A 16,550-nucleotide genomic window follows, 5' to 3' on the forward strand; every position below is an offset into this window, starting at 1 on the left:
ACACTACGCCTTGCCCGCTTGATGAGAGACAGAGGAGCAGAGGAGGGAAGAGGAGTGAGAGCACGGGAGGCTGAGAGAAGAGAAAGTAGGATGGTTCCAGCAGAAAATTGGCACTCGGTCGCGGGAAAGAAAGAAAGAAAGAAAGTCTGAGTGCCATTTTCCATATTGTAGTCTTATTATTGTATTATTATTGTAGTATTACTGCAGTCAGACCTATATTCATTCTCATCTTTATCTGACTTTACCCTGACACGAGGAAGCTGTCCAGCCCCCTCTATGTCAAACCTCCCTCTTCATTATGCAGTGGAAAAGGTCACATGGCGATGGCAGCTATGTCCGTTGACATCACTTCGTGTTCTCATGAAAAACCCCTGCTGTGAAAAAACAAGCTCAGCACTTTTGAAAACGACTGACTTTTTTTTCAACCATATTTAGTCAATGGAGACATCTTGCACTGTGCATGTTCTCCATCCAGCTTCATGTCACTTTTTGCATGGGGCCATATGAAGCGTGCAGGATTTGTGCTGACGTGTCATTGTTTTCTTGGAGCGAAAACAGTCCTGTGGTATGATCTGCATGAGCCAAATCATCACATTTGTGTTTGTAGCAGACATTCCCATAACTAACTGAAGCTCTGCTTGAAATCCAGAATAGACTAATTGTGCAATCAGAGCTCCAGTAGCTGCGAAACATTTAGGCATGACTTTTTTTTCTTTGTTGTGACTAATGAGGGTGAATATGCCATCTGTTACATCATCACAACTGAGAGAGTGGACGAGGCCAAGAGCTGAGTCATGACACTCCTGTTCTGTACTGCTTTGGAGACGTAATCTGACTGGGGGGGGATGAGTAATTCTTTTTTCCCTTTCCTTCGTGATGCCCCGGAGCAAGGAGCTACTGACCTCCAACTGTTCAGTTGTGGACGCATTGTGTGTGTGTGTGTGTGTGTGTGTGTGTGTGTGTGTGTGTGTGTGTGTGTGTGTGTGTGTGTGTGTGAGTGGCTGTCCGGGTGAAAAGGAGGGTGTCGATGATGAAACGCCAGCGTCAGCTCAGTCAGCTCTGACAGTGTAAATAAATAACGGTACGTTTTTGAACATTGCAGCAAAAAAAATCAGAGGTGACATGCAGTCAGCCCCCGTTTCAAGGATTCAAGGATAATTTATTAACAGTATGCAACACATGGATGCTCAACAACATTCAGTTGTGGCCAGTTTGTAGTTCAGTTTTGTAAATTAATAAATGAGAGAAAGTTAAATCTACATCAGAGGATTTGGTCACGTTGTTTTGCTGGAATCAACCCTTTCGTTCAGAGGTCACTTCCTCTCAATGTAAGCGATGGGAAACAAAATCCGCAGCCTTCGTTCTGTGCAAAAACACATTTCAAAGTCACAGTATTTTTAGCACAAACTCCACACTTTGTGTTAATATCACGCCGCCTCGGCTCAGCAACACGGTTGAGGTAAACACAAAGAGAGAATTTCACATTAAAATCACAGCAGCTTTTCATCCCCACTTCATCCGATTAACTCAGGAGCAGATGCTACATGTTAACATCAGACAACTTTATAAAATGTGAACGGTATGAATGATCACGATCACGAAGATAGACTTGGGCAGCATAAAAATCTTCTTTTTGTTCATCTTCAATTCAATAATGCAAATACCATTATCTATTTTAAGACTGGCAGTGTTGGGGTCATTTAATGTAATGTAATGTAGGTTCTGTCCATCACTGGTCCGTTGCAGCGGCGAACAAATACAGCTGAGACCAGAAAACGTGAAACTACTTTCACTCATTGTTTGTATAAAACATGCACAAGGACGCACAGAGGAAGGAGCAGCTCTTAAAATCTTTGTGAAAATATTGGTTGCAGCCCAAAAAAAAACAAAGGTGAGCAGCAAATGGTGGCGATGGAGAATTACATTTTTTTGATCGATCAGTACCTAACAATAGGCTCGCTCGGCTCTTCTGTGTGCATCCTATTGTTGCTGTCAGGACTGCGCCGTAGGACCCCAGGACATCCAGCAGATGGTGGCAGAGTGCGCCTTAATTAGGTTTTGTGGACTGATTGGACTTGGCTCACCTTAAGTGGGTTCACCTGTGTAATTGCCTCAAGGGTATTTAAGGCGTGTCTGTACCTGGCCCTTCGTTCGAGCCTCATGTTTTCTTGACACGTCTGTTCCTGTGTTTTCCCTCTGTGGGATATCTTATTAAATTCTACCTCTTTTTGGCTCCTGAACTCGGCGTTTTGTATCTACACTCAGTACCTTCAAGTTGCACGTGACAGTAGGCTCGAACCACCAACATGAGTGTAACAGGCGCCGAAGGAGGAGACGTCAGCCTAGCCCAGGTGCTCGGCGCTGTGGAATCCCAGGGAACCTCGATCCAGCAGATCCAAGCCTGGATAACCCAGCAAATGCACCAGCCGAACCCCCCGGCTGCCAAGACGTTCCTACAGAAACCAGAGCGGTATGACGGCACTCCAGAGACCTGTCAGGGATTTTTGACACAGTGTGACCTGTGTTTTGTCATGCAGCCTGATCAGTTCCCCTCAGAGAAAGCTAAGGTCGCTTTTATGATTTCGCTGCTAACCAGTAGAGCTCTAGTATGGGCTACTGCCCTATGGGAGGCATATTCCCCACTTTGTGCTAATGCAGTAGAGTTCTCCAAGACACTACGCCAGGTTTTTAACCACCCAGTGAGTGGCAGAGAAGCAGCACGCCGCATCAGCTCGCTCCGCCAAGGAGCTAGACCTGTGTCTGAATATGCCATAGAATTCCGCACCTTGGCAGCTGAGTGCAAATGGAACAATGAAGCACTTTTGACCACTTTTTACAATGGCCTGTCTGAGGCGGTCAAAGATGATTTGGCTAGTCGGGAGTGGGGGGTCACTGTAGATGAGCTCATAACCACCTCTATCTGCCTCGATCAGCGCATACGCGAAAGGAGGCGTGAGCGCAGGCTTCCCAATTCGGCACCTCCCCAAGCGCATTCACCACTGGGCGCGTCGGGCCCCACTGCTCAGCCCGCTCAAGCGGAGGCAATGGAGGTAGGCAGGTACCGCATTACACCTGCAGAACGAGAGCGACGCCGCAGAGAGAGATGCTGCCTTTACTGTGGAGGAGCTGGACATTACCGGGACCAATGTCCCCAGCGGCAGGGAAACGAGGATGCTCATTAGGAGGAGGGGACAGCGTAGTGAGCAATTTTGTCCAATCTCAGTACCCCAACCCAGTTAAGCGCCTCTGCCTGAGGGCTCGACTCACCTGGACCCCAGAGAACCCGGAGAACATCCCTATCACGGTGCTGATCGATTCAGGCTCAGAGGAAAACCTGATGGACTCTGCTCTGGCCACACGCCTCGGTCTACCTACCAAGGCCCTTCCCAATCCTGTGAAGATCCAGGCGCTCGACGGACGACCCCTAGGCTCCGGTAAAATTGACTTCATGACACACCCCTTACTACTGCAGATTGGGTCACATACAGAGACTGTTTCTTTGGCTTTAGTCCAATCCCAACATGATAGAGTAGTACTAGGGTTTCCCTGGCTTCAGAAACACAATCCCCAGTTCAACTGGTCCACTGGCGAACTTTTATCATGGAGCCCAGAGTGTATCTCAGCCAAACATGTTACACCTGTGAGGAAGTGTGCTGTTGCCTGTTCATCCTCTGAGCTCTCTTCAGTCCCTGCAGAGTATCATGACCTAGCTGAAGTATTTAGTAAGACTAGAGCTACAGCACTTCCTCCTCACAGACCTTTTGACTGTGCCATTGACCTGTTGCCTAACACTATTCCCCCCCGGGGACGACTATACCCTCTCTCCAGCCCCGAGACTCAGGCCATGGAGGACTACATTAGCGAGTCTCTTAAGAACGGGCTTATTAAACCTTCAACTTCACCAGTGTCAGCAGGATTCTTTTTTGTACCCAAGAAAGATGGTGGTCTACGACCATGCATAGATTACCGAGCACTGAACAACATCACAGTAAAGAACAAATATCCGTTGCCACTCATGTCTTCCGCTTTTGATCTTCTTGGAGGAGCTACAGTGTTCACTAAACTAGACCTGCGGAATGCTTACCATCTGGTCCGCATCAGAGAGAATGATGAGTGGAAGACTGCTTTTAGCACCCCCAGTGGACATTATGAATACCGGGTAATGCCATTTGGTCTGACCAATGCTCCTGCTGTGTTCCAAGCCTTTGTAAATGAAGTGCTCAGGGAGTTCCTCAACCGCAGTGTGTTCGTTTACCTCGATGATGTGCTAATTTTTTCCAAGTCCCTCACAGAACATCGCCAGCACGTCCGGCAGGTCCTCCAGCGGTTGCTGGACAACCAGCTCTTCGTCAAACTGGAGAAGTGTGAGTTCCACGTTACCCGCACCTCCTTTTTGGGGTATGTCATCTCCCCCGATGGAGTAATCATGGACGAATCCAGGGTGCAGGCTGTACTGGACTGGCCGGTTCCCGCCACTCTCAAGCAGGTACAGCGTTTTGTGGGGTTTGCTAACTTTTATCGCCGTTTCATTCGAGGCTTCAGCTCCATAGTAGCACCTATCACAGCAGTGGGCCGGGGAGCCCCAACCAAACTCAGATGGACCCCGGAGGCGCAAGCGGCGTTCGAGCATCTCAAGGCTCAGTTCACGTCAGCCCCACTGCTGAGGCACCCTGACCCTGCCCTTCCGTTTGTGTTGGAGGTGGATGCGTCCAGGTCTGGTGTTGGAGCTGTGCTGTCCCAGAAATCAGGTATGGACAACAAGACGCACCCATGTGCCTTTTTCTCTCGCAAGCTTAGTGACGCTGAGAGGAACTATGACGCCGGTGACAGGGAGCTGTTGGCCATCCTAAGGGCACTTGAAGAATGGAGACACTGGCTGGAAGGAGCGCGCCACCCATTCACAGTCATCACGGATCATAAGAACCTCCAGTACATCCGTGAGGCCAAGCGCCTGAACCCCCGACAAGCCAGGTGGGCCCTGTTTTTCACCAGATTCAGGTTTATCATCACGTTTCGCCCCGGCACCAAGAATGCCAAGGCTGATGCCTTATCGCGCCAGTATGACGCCAACGTTACTGACCCGGTCCCTGAGTGCATCATTCCCCCCAGCTGCGTGGTGGGACAGGTGACGCTTGCCCTGGAGGACGCCGTCCTGCGTGCGCAAGAGGAGGATCCAGGTCCTAGTGGAGTACCCCCGGGCCGTCTGTATGTCCCGCTCAACGCCCGCTCTGAAGTTCTACAATGGGGGCATGACTCACCAGTGACGGGCCATCCTGGGGCTGCCCGCACGATGGAGCTAGTCAGCCGCCGCTTTTGGTGGCCACGCATGAGAACTGACATTGAGGAGTATGTTCACGCATGTTCTGTTTGTGCTACACAGAAGTCAGGAAACCAAGCCCCGGCGGGCCTGCTCCACCCCCTGCCGGTTCCTTATCGGCCATGGTCCCACATCTCAATGGACTTCATCACTGGCCTACCACCTTCTGACGGTAACACAGTGATTTTTGTAATTGTGGACCGTTTTTCCAAAGCAAGCCACTTTGTCCCACTACCTAAGCTGCCGTCTGCGAAGGAAACCGCTGATTTGGTGGTCCGAGAGGTGGTGCGTCACCATGGCATCCCTAGTGACATTGTCTCTGATAGAGGGCCCCAATTCATGTCCAAGTACTGGAGTGCATTTTGGTCCTTGTTTGAAACGTCTGTCAGTCTTTCATCAGGCTACCATCCGGAGAGTAATGGACAGACGGAACGCGTGAACCAGGAGCTGGAGAAATACCTACGCTGCATGGTATCATCCAATCCGGGTGCCTGGAGTCGAAAGCTGGTGTGGGCTGAGATCGCCCACAACCAACTGAGTGGGTCCTCCACCGGTATGTCGCCTTTTGAGGTTCAGTACGGATATGTCCCGCCATTTTTTCCCTCTCAGCAGTCCGAGTCGGCGGTCCCCTCTGCGGATGCTGCTGTGGCCAGATGCCGCCAGGCCTGGAAGAAGGCCCGTGCTGCGCTTACACGTGCCACCGAAACCCATCGGATCCAGGCCAATCGCAGGAGACGGCGCGCCCCGACGTTCCGCCCTGGACAGAGAGTATGGCTCTCCACCAAGAACCTGCCTCTGCGCACGGACTCCAAATTCACTCCCCGGTTCATCGGTCCGTTTCCTGTGGAGAGGAGGATCAACCCGGTGGCTTACAAACTCAGACTTCCTAGGACTCTCCGGGTGAGACCAGTGTTTCATGTCTCTTTGCTGAAACCTCTCTTCTCCTCGCCCTTGTCCAGGCCTGCCCCACTGCCGCCGCCCCCGCGGGTCGTCGCTGGTGGCCCTGTCTACACCGTCCGGAGGCTGCTGGATTCCCGGCGGAGGGGGCGAGGCCTTCAGTACCTGATTGACTGGGAGGGCTACGGCCCAGAGGAACGCTCATGGGTGCCCTCACGGCACGTCCTGGATCCTGCCCTCATCCGTGCCTTTCACCGTGCACACCCTCTCCAGCCTGGCCCACCTGGAGGTGGCCGTCGGGTGGGGGGTACTGTCAGGACTGCGCCGTAGGACCCCAGGACATCCAGCAGATGGTGGCAGAGTGCGCCTTAATTAGGTTTTGTGGACTGATTGGACTTGGCTCACCTTAAGTGGGTTCACCTGTGTAATTGCCTCAAGGGTATTTAAGGCGTGTCTGTACCTGGCCCTTCGTTCGAGCCTCATGTTTTCTTGACACGTCTGTTCCTGTGTTTTCCCTCTGTGGGATATCTTATTAAATTCTACCTCTTTTTGGCTCCTGAACTCGGCGTTTTGTATCTACACTCAGTACCTTCAAGTTGCACGTGACAGTTGCGTCACTAGCTCAGTCATTTGCATCTTTACTTTTCTTTGTCTTGACTTGTATTCAGGTTCAGCTTAACTTTCTAACACCGACATAAACAAGAGTTAACTGACAGAAGTGAACACACTGGGAATGGCAGTTAAGTTTCCGCATTCAAGGCCACCGAAGATACGAGATTAAGAACTTGCTTCCTCGTGGTAAGAAGCCAGTTATGTAGTCTGGAAACAACACTTTTATACTAATTTGACCTTTTTTTAAAGATTTTTTTCTTTTACCTTAATTACATGCATTTCAAAATATTTTTCTTTTTTATATAAAATAAGTCTGACAGAATCATCTCAAGTCATCAACGTTGAACAGTTTCTTCTGATTAAAGGATACGTGCATGAGTTTTGAAGTCTGAAAACCATATTCAGATGCTCGTATGAACACTGAAACTGGATTCGATCGTTCCTCCTGTTTATAATGGCCGATAAAATGTCCCTTCTTTAACGCACTTTCAATACAAGCGATGTAGAACAAAGTCTGCGGCCCTCGTTGTGTCAAATATATATTCCAACGTTTTTTCAGGATCAAATATGAGCCTTTGACAGTCTGAGTTCGACAAATCAATTGGACAAGTTCATTTTTAGGAGTGAACAGTTTCTGTGTTAACAGGAGGAATGTTCAAAACAACATTCACACGTGCCTGAATATTTTAAGGCAGACTTGAAAAAAGGTGAATTCATCCTTTAATCTAATTTGCAACAACATGTGCTGTACAACATCATTTACTTGAGGTAATGTAGATACTTAGATATGTTTTAACTTGCAATTTTTGGAAGGATTCCAAAAAAAACTACAAAACAGCCTCGGTCCAAACTAATATTGGCATCACTATCTGCCTACAATGAACTCATATCAGTCACAGCATGTACTGCACATGGAGGAAGTAAAACGGCACAACTTGCACTTTGCTTCCACCATCTGTTCAACAGGCAAAGATGCAGCATGTAGAAACTGTCACTGTAACAACAGAAACTGAGACCCAATAAAGAAAGCAGTTCTTCACTGCGCTGGTGAAACGATCACATGTCGCTCGACGGAGAGGACCTGAGTGACAGAGTGTGAAGACAGAAATGGAACGGAAAAAATTATTTTTGAGAGAAATTGATCAGCTAAACAGGGGCTGCATGGTGGTGTAGTGCAGCACTGTTGCCTCACAGCAAGAGGCTTCTTCTTCCTCCCACAGTGCAAAGACATGCAGCTTCGCTGAATTGATGACTCTAAGGTTGCCCGTAGGTGTGAATGTGAGCGTGAATGGTTGTCTGTTATGAAGGTAGATTTGGGTCTTTATTTTTCAAAAGCAAAAAAAAGTTTCAAAAGCAAAAGAAAGTTTCAAAAGCAAAAATAAAAGTTTTAAAAGCAAAAAAAAAAGTTTCAAAAGCAAAAAAAAAAGTTTTAAAAGCAAATATATTAACTGAGAATAATTTATTTGTTAAAAAAATAAAAGCTTTGGTTTTGAAACCAAAAGTTTTGAAACTAAAAGTTTTGAAACTCAAAGTTTTGAAACTCAAAGTTTTGAAGCCAAAAGTTGTGAAACCAAAAGTTTTGAAGCCAAAAGCTGACTTGCGTCAAACGGACCAACTTGCGTCTCGTATCTGCATCAATGATGCAGATACGAGACGCGAGTCAAACGGACCAATAGAAACTCCTGATACATTCAGCAGCGTATGCCCCGCCCACTACACCCAACTCAGCTTTTGGCTTCAAAACTTTTGGTTTCACAACTTTTGGCTTCAAAACTTTTAGTTTCAAAACTTTGAGTTTCAAAACTTTGAGTTTCAAAACTTTTAGTTTCAAAACTTTTAGTTTCAAAACTTTTGGTTTCAAAACCAAAGCTTTTATTTTTTTAACAAATAAATTATTCTCAGTTTATATATTTGGTTTTAAAACTTTTTTTTTGCTTTTGAAACTTTTTTTTTTGCTTTTAAAACTTTTATTTTTGCTTTTGGAACTTTCTTTTGCTTTTGAAACTTTTTTTTGCTTTTGAAAAATAAAGACACAAATCTACCTTCATAGTCTGTCCCTATATGTGGCGGCCCTGTGATGGTCTGGAGACCCGTCCTGGCTGTACCTTACCTTCAGGCTGTACCTTACCTTCAGGCTGTACTTTACCTTCAGGCTGTACTTTACCTTCAGGCTGTACCTTACCTTCAGGCTGTACCTTACCTTCAGGCATACCTTACCTTCAGGCTGTACCTTACCTTCAGGCTGTACCTTACCTTCAGGCATACCTTACCTTCAGGCTGTACCTTACCTTCAGGCTGTACCTTACCTTCAGGCATACCTTACCTTCAGGCTGTACCTTACCTTCAGGCTGTACCTTACCTTCAGGCTGTACCTTACCTTCAGGCTGTACCTTACCTTCAGGCTGTACCTTACCTTCAGGCATACCTTACCTTCAGGCTGTACCTTACCTTCAGGCTGTACCTTACCTTCAGGCTGTACCTTACCTTCAGGCATACCTTACCTTCAGGCTGTACCTTACCTTCAGGCTGTACCTTACCTTCAGGCATACCTTACCTTCAGGCTGTACCTTACCTTCAGGCTGTACCTTACCTTCAGGCTGTACCTTACCTTCAGGCTGTACCTTACCTTCAGGCATACCTTACCTTCAGGCTGTACCTTACCTTCAGGCATACCTTACCTTCAGGCTGTACCTTACCTTCAGGCTGTACCTTACCTTCAGGCTGTACCTTACCTTCAGGCTGTACCTTACCTTCAGGCATACCTTACCTTCAGGCTGTACCTTACCTTCAGGCTGTACCTTACCTTCAGGCATACCTTACCTTCAGGCTGTACCTTACCTTCAGGCTGTACCTTACCTTCAGGCATACCTTACCTTCAGGCTGTACCTTACCTTCAGGCTGTACCTTACCTTCAGGCATACCTTACCTTCAGGCTGTACCTTACCTTCAGGCTGTACCTTACCTTCAGGCATACCTTACCTTCAGGCTGTACCTTACCTTCAGGCTGTACCTTACCTTCAGGCTGTACCTCACCTTCAGGCTGTACCTTACCTTCGCCCAATGTCAGCTGGGATCGGCTCCAGTGTCCTGCAACCCTGAACAAGATAATGGATGGAGGATTAACGAAACAGAATTTTCTAATTGTTTTTCACCCCCAAAACACCCCACAATTTAGCTTTTGTTGCAATCGATGATGATGACGAGGGAGTCAAAAGAAAGAAAAAGAAAGAAAGTATCAGTGGAGGCTCTTTACAGATCTGTGAGTCAAAGATTTCTCTCACTGTGACGTAATAACATAAAATGGCTGCTTCAGATTAAAGAACATAAATTACCTTTAATTCATCACACATTACTGATGAAATCGTCACAATAGTTCTATCACTGTCTTATGCGTTCTTGTGTTATGCGTTCTTGTTTTTAAGTTTTCTTGTGGCCTGGCTCTCGGGATGATAATGTCGGTCCGTCTGTCGGTGCGCCGCTTTGGTTCAGACTGAAATACCTCAACAGCTATAAGATGAACTACGGTGACATTTTTGTACAGATATATATGTTCATTGGAGGATGAACCCTAATGACTTTAGTGACGCCCCGATTTTTCACATAGCGCCAAATCCCTGCAAACCCTAATGACATTCCCATCAGCCAGCTGTACTTTGTGTTTAGTGCTAATTATAAAATGTTGAGATGGTGAACATGATAAACACACCTGCTTGATTTCAGCAATTTTGCATTTTGCACTGTGAGCATGCTAGCATGCTAATATTAGCATTTAGCTCAAATCACTCTACTAGCACTGAGCAGTTTATCATGTTATCGATGTGTTTTCTCTATTCGCAGCATTTTTTCTTGATGTTAAATTGATGAAGATGTTTTCTTAAGTCTCTTGTATTTAGTCGAATTGCTTGTGTTTCAGGGCCTCACAGAGCTGCTAGCACGACTAGACTCGTTTCTTAATGAACTGAAGTTGTGATATTAAATGAGGAGTGTATGTTTGTCTTCAATTTGCAGATGTTACATGATTTTAAATTCTCAAGCCATTGTTGTTGTGATAAACTAATGTAAAATGACAGAACATGTTCATGATGAGAATACGGACAAAAAGAAAGAAAGATCCTCATAATTTCCAATAAAGCTAAAAACATGTTGCAGCAATTTGTATTAAAATGACATTTTCTAGTAAATGAAACTGTTTTAAGAGCTGCGGTTTATTCGAGGAGCCTTGCATAGTGCTAGACTGTGCAGACAAGAAACACCAGCTTCCTGTTTTCTTCATCTTCAACCAGGAAGGAAGTTAAACACATTTTTTGTTGAACACACGAATAACACTCCACTGTCAGTGTGCGAATCAGATGGCAAACAGTTGAGATTGAAGCAGGTCAGCATTTCCTTCAACTTTTAATCGATTGGATTTCATTAAAATCCCTGACTGAATTTTGTATGTATTTGTATGTATGTTGTCTGTGTCTGAAAGAATGTTTGTTTTAATTTCATGTAATGTGATCCACTGGAAGTAAATTAAAGGACCTGTACAGGAAAGTCTCCGTCTCATGCCCAAGACCAAGACAGCTATGAGACGTATCAATCCACAGAAATCATCTGGGCTACGAGGGAGCAGATGAGAAAAACATGGAGGAAAATATTGTTGCTGACGAAACAGACGACTTTCTTCGAGGTAAGGATGTCAAATTAAGAATAAGAAGTTCCTATGCCAATGAATTGGACCAACAAGTTATGAGGGTAAAGAGGAAGAGTTCAAATCCAAAACCATGAATATAGAACTCGTCAATTGATAAAAAAGCACCAGAAACATCTTAAAATCTAGCTGTAATAATAATCCACCGATCATTCCCGACATGGTATTTTCGTAACCAGCTGCTGAAACTGAACTTTGTGGTTTCTCTCAGAGTTAGTTCCCTCTATTCAAGCCACGGTTCATAATTTTCAACCCAGCTACACCGCTCAGACGGGAGGCAGTGTGGTCGCTCCCTCCATCATTGGTTCTAGCGTTGGCAACATAAACATCAATATCTTCTCAACGAGCCAAGGTAGATATATATAAGACGTGGGAGTATCCGATACTGGGGGTTGGGCCGTGCTGATCTTGTTTCTTCTTTTGCAGGGTCTATTGTTTTATCGAAAGAAGAATTGAACCATGACACTGCAGACAACTGTGGTGACCTGCAGCCCCAAAGTCAGTAATACCGTGTTTAATATTTTTGATTCTTAAAAAATATCAAAAATATTTTTGATTCTTATAAAATATCAAAAATTTAAAAAAACGATTAACCTTTGAATGCATTTCCACCTTCAGACGATAAGATTGCACAATGTCAAGAGACACTAAAAGCTACTCTGAAGAGAAAGTTCAGCCATTTGTACGAGGGGATGATGAAGGAAGCAAACAGGACACCTCTCAATAAGATCTACACAGAGCTCTACATCACTGAGGGAGGAAGTGGTGAGGTCAACAAGGAGCACGAGGTGAGACAGATTGAGATAGCATCCAGGACACATGTGGGCCAGGAGAGATCCATCCACTGCAATCACCTCTTTGATCCTATACCTGGACGGGACCGCTACATAAGAACTGTGATCACAAGGGGAGTCGCCGGCATCGGAAAAACCGTGTCTACCAATAAATTCACTCTAGACTGGGCTGAGGGGGAAGCAAACACCAACCTGGCGTTTGTATTTCCTCTCTCTTTTCGTGAGCTGAATCTGATGAGGAAGAAAACCTTCAGTCTAGTGGAGCTTCTCAGTGTCATTTTCCCCGAAACAAAAGACACAGGAATCTTCACTTATGGTAAAAACAAAATGCTCTTCATCCTGGACGGGCTGGACGAGAGCCGCCTGTCTTTGGACTTCCACAAAAGTGAAATACTGTCTGACGTGATGCAGACGGCCACGGTTGCGATGCTTCTGATCAACCTCATCAGGGGAAGGCTGCTTCCTTTGGCTCTGGTTTGGATAACATCTCGCCCTGCAGCTTCCGGTCAGATCCCTCTGGAGTACATTGATCTAGTGACAGAGGTGCGAGGGTTCAACAACCCCCAGAAAGACGAGTACTTCAGGAGGAAAATCAGTGACAAGAGCTTAGCAAACAGGGTGATCGCGCATGTGAAATCCTACAGGAGTCTTCACATCATGTGCCACATACCAGTCTTCTGCTGGATGGCGGCGAGAGTTCTTGAGAAGAAGTTGTCCACGGCAGACAGTGAAGAGACACCGAAGACCCTCACTCAGCTGTACATACACTTCTTGGCCTTGAACGTGGAGACCATGAAGAAGAGGCTTCCTGGGAGAGGAGAGTCAGAAACGGACAGGATGAGAGATAACCTCATCTCGCTGGGTAAACTGGCCTTCCAGGAGCTCGAGAAGGGCCACCTGATCTTCTATGAGAGCGACCTCAAACGGAACGGGGTAGAAGTCAGGCAGGCGTCCATGTTCTCAGGAGTTTACACGCAGATCTTCAATGAGGAGGTGATGCTGTGCGAGGAGAAGATGTTCTGCTTTGTGCACCTGAGCATCCAGGAATTCTTTGCTGCGCTGTACGTCTACCTCGCGTTCAACAACGAAAACAACAACGTCTTGGTGAAGAAGTCGTCCGCTTCCAGACATTTCCTGTTCAGAGATCCGTCAGAGCTCATCCTCTACAAAGAAGCAGTGGAAAAGGCTTTGCGGTGTGAACATGGACGTTTTGACATCTTTCTGCGCTTCCTTTTGGGCTTGTCTATGGAATCAAATCAGACTCTGTTGAAGCATCTAATGACCAGCAACAGGACACACCAAAGAACAAGAACGAAGATCATTAAACACATAAAGGGGAGAATCCAGGAAAGTCCGTCCCCAGACAGATGCCTAAATCTCTTTCACTGTCTCAATGAGCTGAACGACCACTCTCTCGTGAAGGAGATTCAGAACTACCTCAGCGAGGGCAGTCTCAACAAAACCAAACTGTCACCTGCCCAGTGGGCCACTCTGGTCTTTGTATTGCTGACATCAGAAGAGGAGCTGAGTGTGTTTGACCTGAGCAACTACACCAGGTCAGAGGAAGGTCTTCTCCGGCTGCTGCCTGTCATTAAAACAGCCAGAGTGGCAAAGTAAGTGATTTCTAAAAACAGATAGCACTTCTAAAGCTTTTTCTTTTTTTGCCCCGAAGTTAAAGATAGTCAGCTTCAGTGCTCGGATTATTTTTGGCATGAAGAATAAAGTTATCAAAGAAACTTGTGGTCTGTCGTACCTGAGACCACTTGCAATGTGTGGAAAGATTATTTACCTGGGTACAGCTGATATATAATATAATAGGAAACAAAAGGTTAGGTGGGTAAGAAAGAACAAATTCATTCCAGTTCTCAGTGTAAAAAGTGAAATATGCGGAGCTGAGATTCACCAAATGACTGATCACCTGACTCTGCAGGTCCCTCTCAGCTTAAGAAGCATTGCCTTCACTTTACACCACCTGCCCGGCACAAAACAGCAGATAGATAAAGTTAGTAACTCGCTGGATATGGATATTTCTTCATGACTTACCTTTCTCATACTTTCTTTCCTCCTGCAGTCTACATGCATGTAATCTCACTTTGAGTTGCTGTGAAAACCTGGCGAAGGCCATCAACCCATCACAAGTTACAGAGCTGGACCTGGGCAACAACAACCTGACAGATGACGGAATAAAACGGCTCTCTGAAGGACTGAAGAACAGCAAATTGGAGACACTCAGGTCGGAACCCAACAACCACCCCACAAGGTCAAGTAAAGATGTTTGAGTTCTAAGCAAGTGTGTATTTTAAAAACATTCTTTCTGTATTTTGTGTTAAGGCTGAGGAGCTGCAACTTAACAGAGCACAGCTCCGATGCCCTGGCCTCTGTTATCAGCTCAGCCTCCTGCCAGCTGAAAGAATTGGACCTCTCCGACAATGACTTTCAGGACGAAGGAGTCAAAACTCTCTCTTGTGGACTGGCGAGTCCTCACTGTAAACTGGAAAAACTCATGTGAGTGTCAGATGAGTTATCTCACAGCAGGACTGTTGTTATGGAGATAAATTGGATGAAATGTCGTGGTGTTTTTGAAGTGTGTCCCTGTGCAGAGTGACAGAGGAAGGCTGCACTTTCCTGGCATCTGCTTTGAACTCATCCCGCTTGAGAGAGCTGGACCTGAGCTACAACCACCCGGGAGAGTCGGGCCTGCAGCTGCTGTCTGCTCTGCAGAACGACCCACAATGCAGCCTGCAGGAACTCAGGTAGTGGGGGTACTGGTATCGACAAATGTTGATAAGTAAGAAGACGCTTAAGTACTGAAATACTTGTTTATTTTTACGTCCATCTCAGTGCAGACAGTATCTGGGTCAATTCTCATAAAAAATGTTAATTTTATTTTAACTTTTGAATAATGCAAAATTGATCAACTCATTGTTTTCAGACTCTTTTTTTTTTACCTTTAAAAAATCAGTATCAGCCTCAAACTTCAGCATCGTTCGGGCTGTATTGTCAACAGTCTTAACATGTAAGAAGTTCGTTTTTTAAGCTAAATCCCCAAGATGATCTGCTCCATATCATTTTCAGTATAAAAGAGGAAAAGACGTTATCTCTGCTGCATTGACTTCGATCCTGAAATGCTAAATTGGTGGATTACTGTTTTAACCCCATTAATGATACAAGTGTCAGAAAACTGGTCTTCTGTCATGTTTTAGTGTGGAGCAGTGTGATGAATCCAGAGCACAGCCAGCTCCAAAGAAATGTGAGTAACCAGCACTTCATAAAACAGCATTGAGTAATGTATAAAACTGACTGACATCTTTGATCTGTTCCCTCATCAGACACCAAGAAACTCACCCTGGACCCAAACACAGCTCACAGAGACCTGTCTCTGTCCGAGGGAAACAGGAAAGCATTTCGTTGGACCAAGCAGCCGTACCCTGATCACCCAGAAAGGTTTGGTTACAGGACTCAGGTGTTGTGCACGGAGAGGCTGACTGGCCGCTGCTACTGGGAGACAGAATGGAGTGGGAGAGCTTTCATAGGAGTCGCCTACAGAAGGATGTCCAGGGAGGGAGAGGGTCAGGACAGCAGGTTCGACTGTTCCTGGGGACTGAACTGCACCGAATATTGCTACAGCGCCTGGGACAAGGACGGGGACACTACTGTAACCACCCCACCCAACTCCAATAAAGTAGGAGTGTATCTGGACTGGTCAGTGGGGGAACTGTCCTTCTTCAGGGCGTCCTGTGGTGCACTGACCCTCCTCCATACCTTCCACACCACCTTCACTGAGCCCGTCTACCCATGGTTTGGACTTGGCCCGGTTAACTCCTCAGTGTTCTTGTGCTAGATATTACCTGGCAGTGTTAAGGTGGTCAAAACCACCTCAACCAAGTCACTGTAAACCACTTCCTTGTATATTTACAGTACGTTACTGGCAGCACAGTTGCCAGCACGCTGCTGTATTTCCATTTACAATAAACTACTGTAATTGTAGTGTAATGCTATTAACTGTATATGGAACATTAGTTTCTACTCAACAGCATTTTATCACAGTATATTGTAGCCTGTCATTTTTTAATTACTTGAAATAAAAGTATTACGGTTACATAGTGGCACTGTTGACATGTAGCAGAATGTAGTTTTCTTTCTCCCCGTTCTTGAGCGTTAAACTTAAAGGGTTGGTTCATCAGATAACTCAAGAACAAGATTCCACCTCTAGTATCGTCATGCAGACAGTTTGGGG

General features: G+C 46.0%; 1 protein-coding gene across 2 annotated transcripts; it reads left to right on the forward strand.

Annotated features, from left to right (window-relative positions):
- Positions 1–11,164: 11,164 nt before the first annotated feature.
- LOC306794771 (NACHT, LRR and PYD domains-containing protein 3-like) lies at positions 11,165–16,364 on the forward strand. 2 transcript variants are annotated; one of them, XM_079292971.1, is made up of 10 exons: positions 11,165–11,201; positions 11,338–11,498; positions 11,731–11,871; positions 11,946–12,017; positions 12,138–13,926; positions 14,385–14,546; positions 14,645–14,818; positions 14,899–15,066; positions 15,517–15,563; positions 15,643–16,364. In XM_079292971.1, exons 2-10 carry the CDS (start codon positions 11,453–11,455, stop codon positions 16,152–16,154), a joined length of 3,111 nt encoding a protein of 1,036 aa, XP_079149097.1. In that variant the 5' UTR covers positions 11,165–11,201; positions 11,338–11,452; the 3' UTR covers positions 16,155–16,364. The 2 variants fall into 2 exon arrangements, with proteins under 2 accessions (XP_079149097.1, XP_079149098.1); XM_079292972.1 differs by lacking the exon at positions 15,643–16,364 and having other exon boundaries at positions 14,899–15,101; positions 15,517–15,554.
- Positions 16,365–16,550: the final 186 nt, after the last annotated feature.

This window comes from Melanostigma gelatinosum, assembly GCF_949748355.1.
Source record: "Melanostigma gelatinosum genome assembly, chromosome: 21".
Lineage (NCBI taxonomy): Eukaryota > Metazoa > Chordata > Actinopteri > Perciformes > Zoarcidae > Melanostigma > Melanostigma gelatinosum.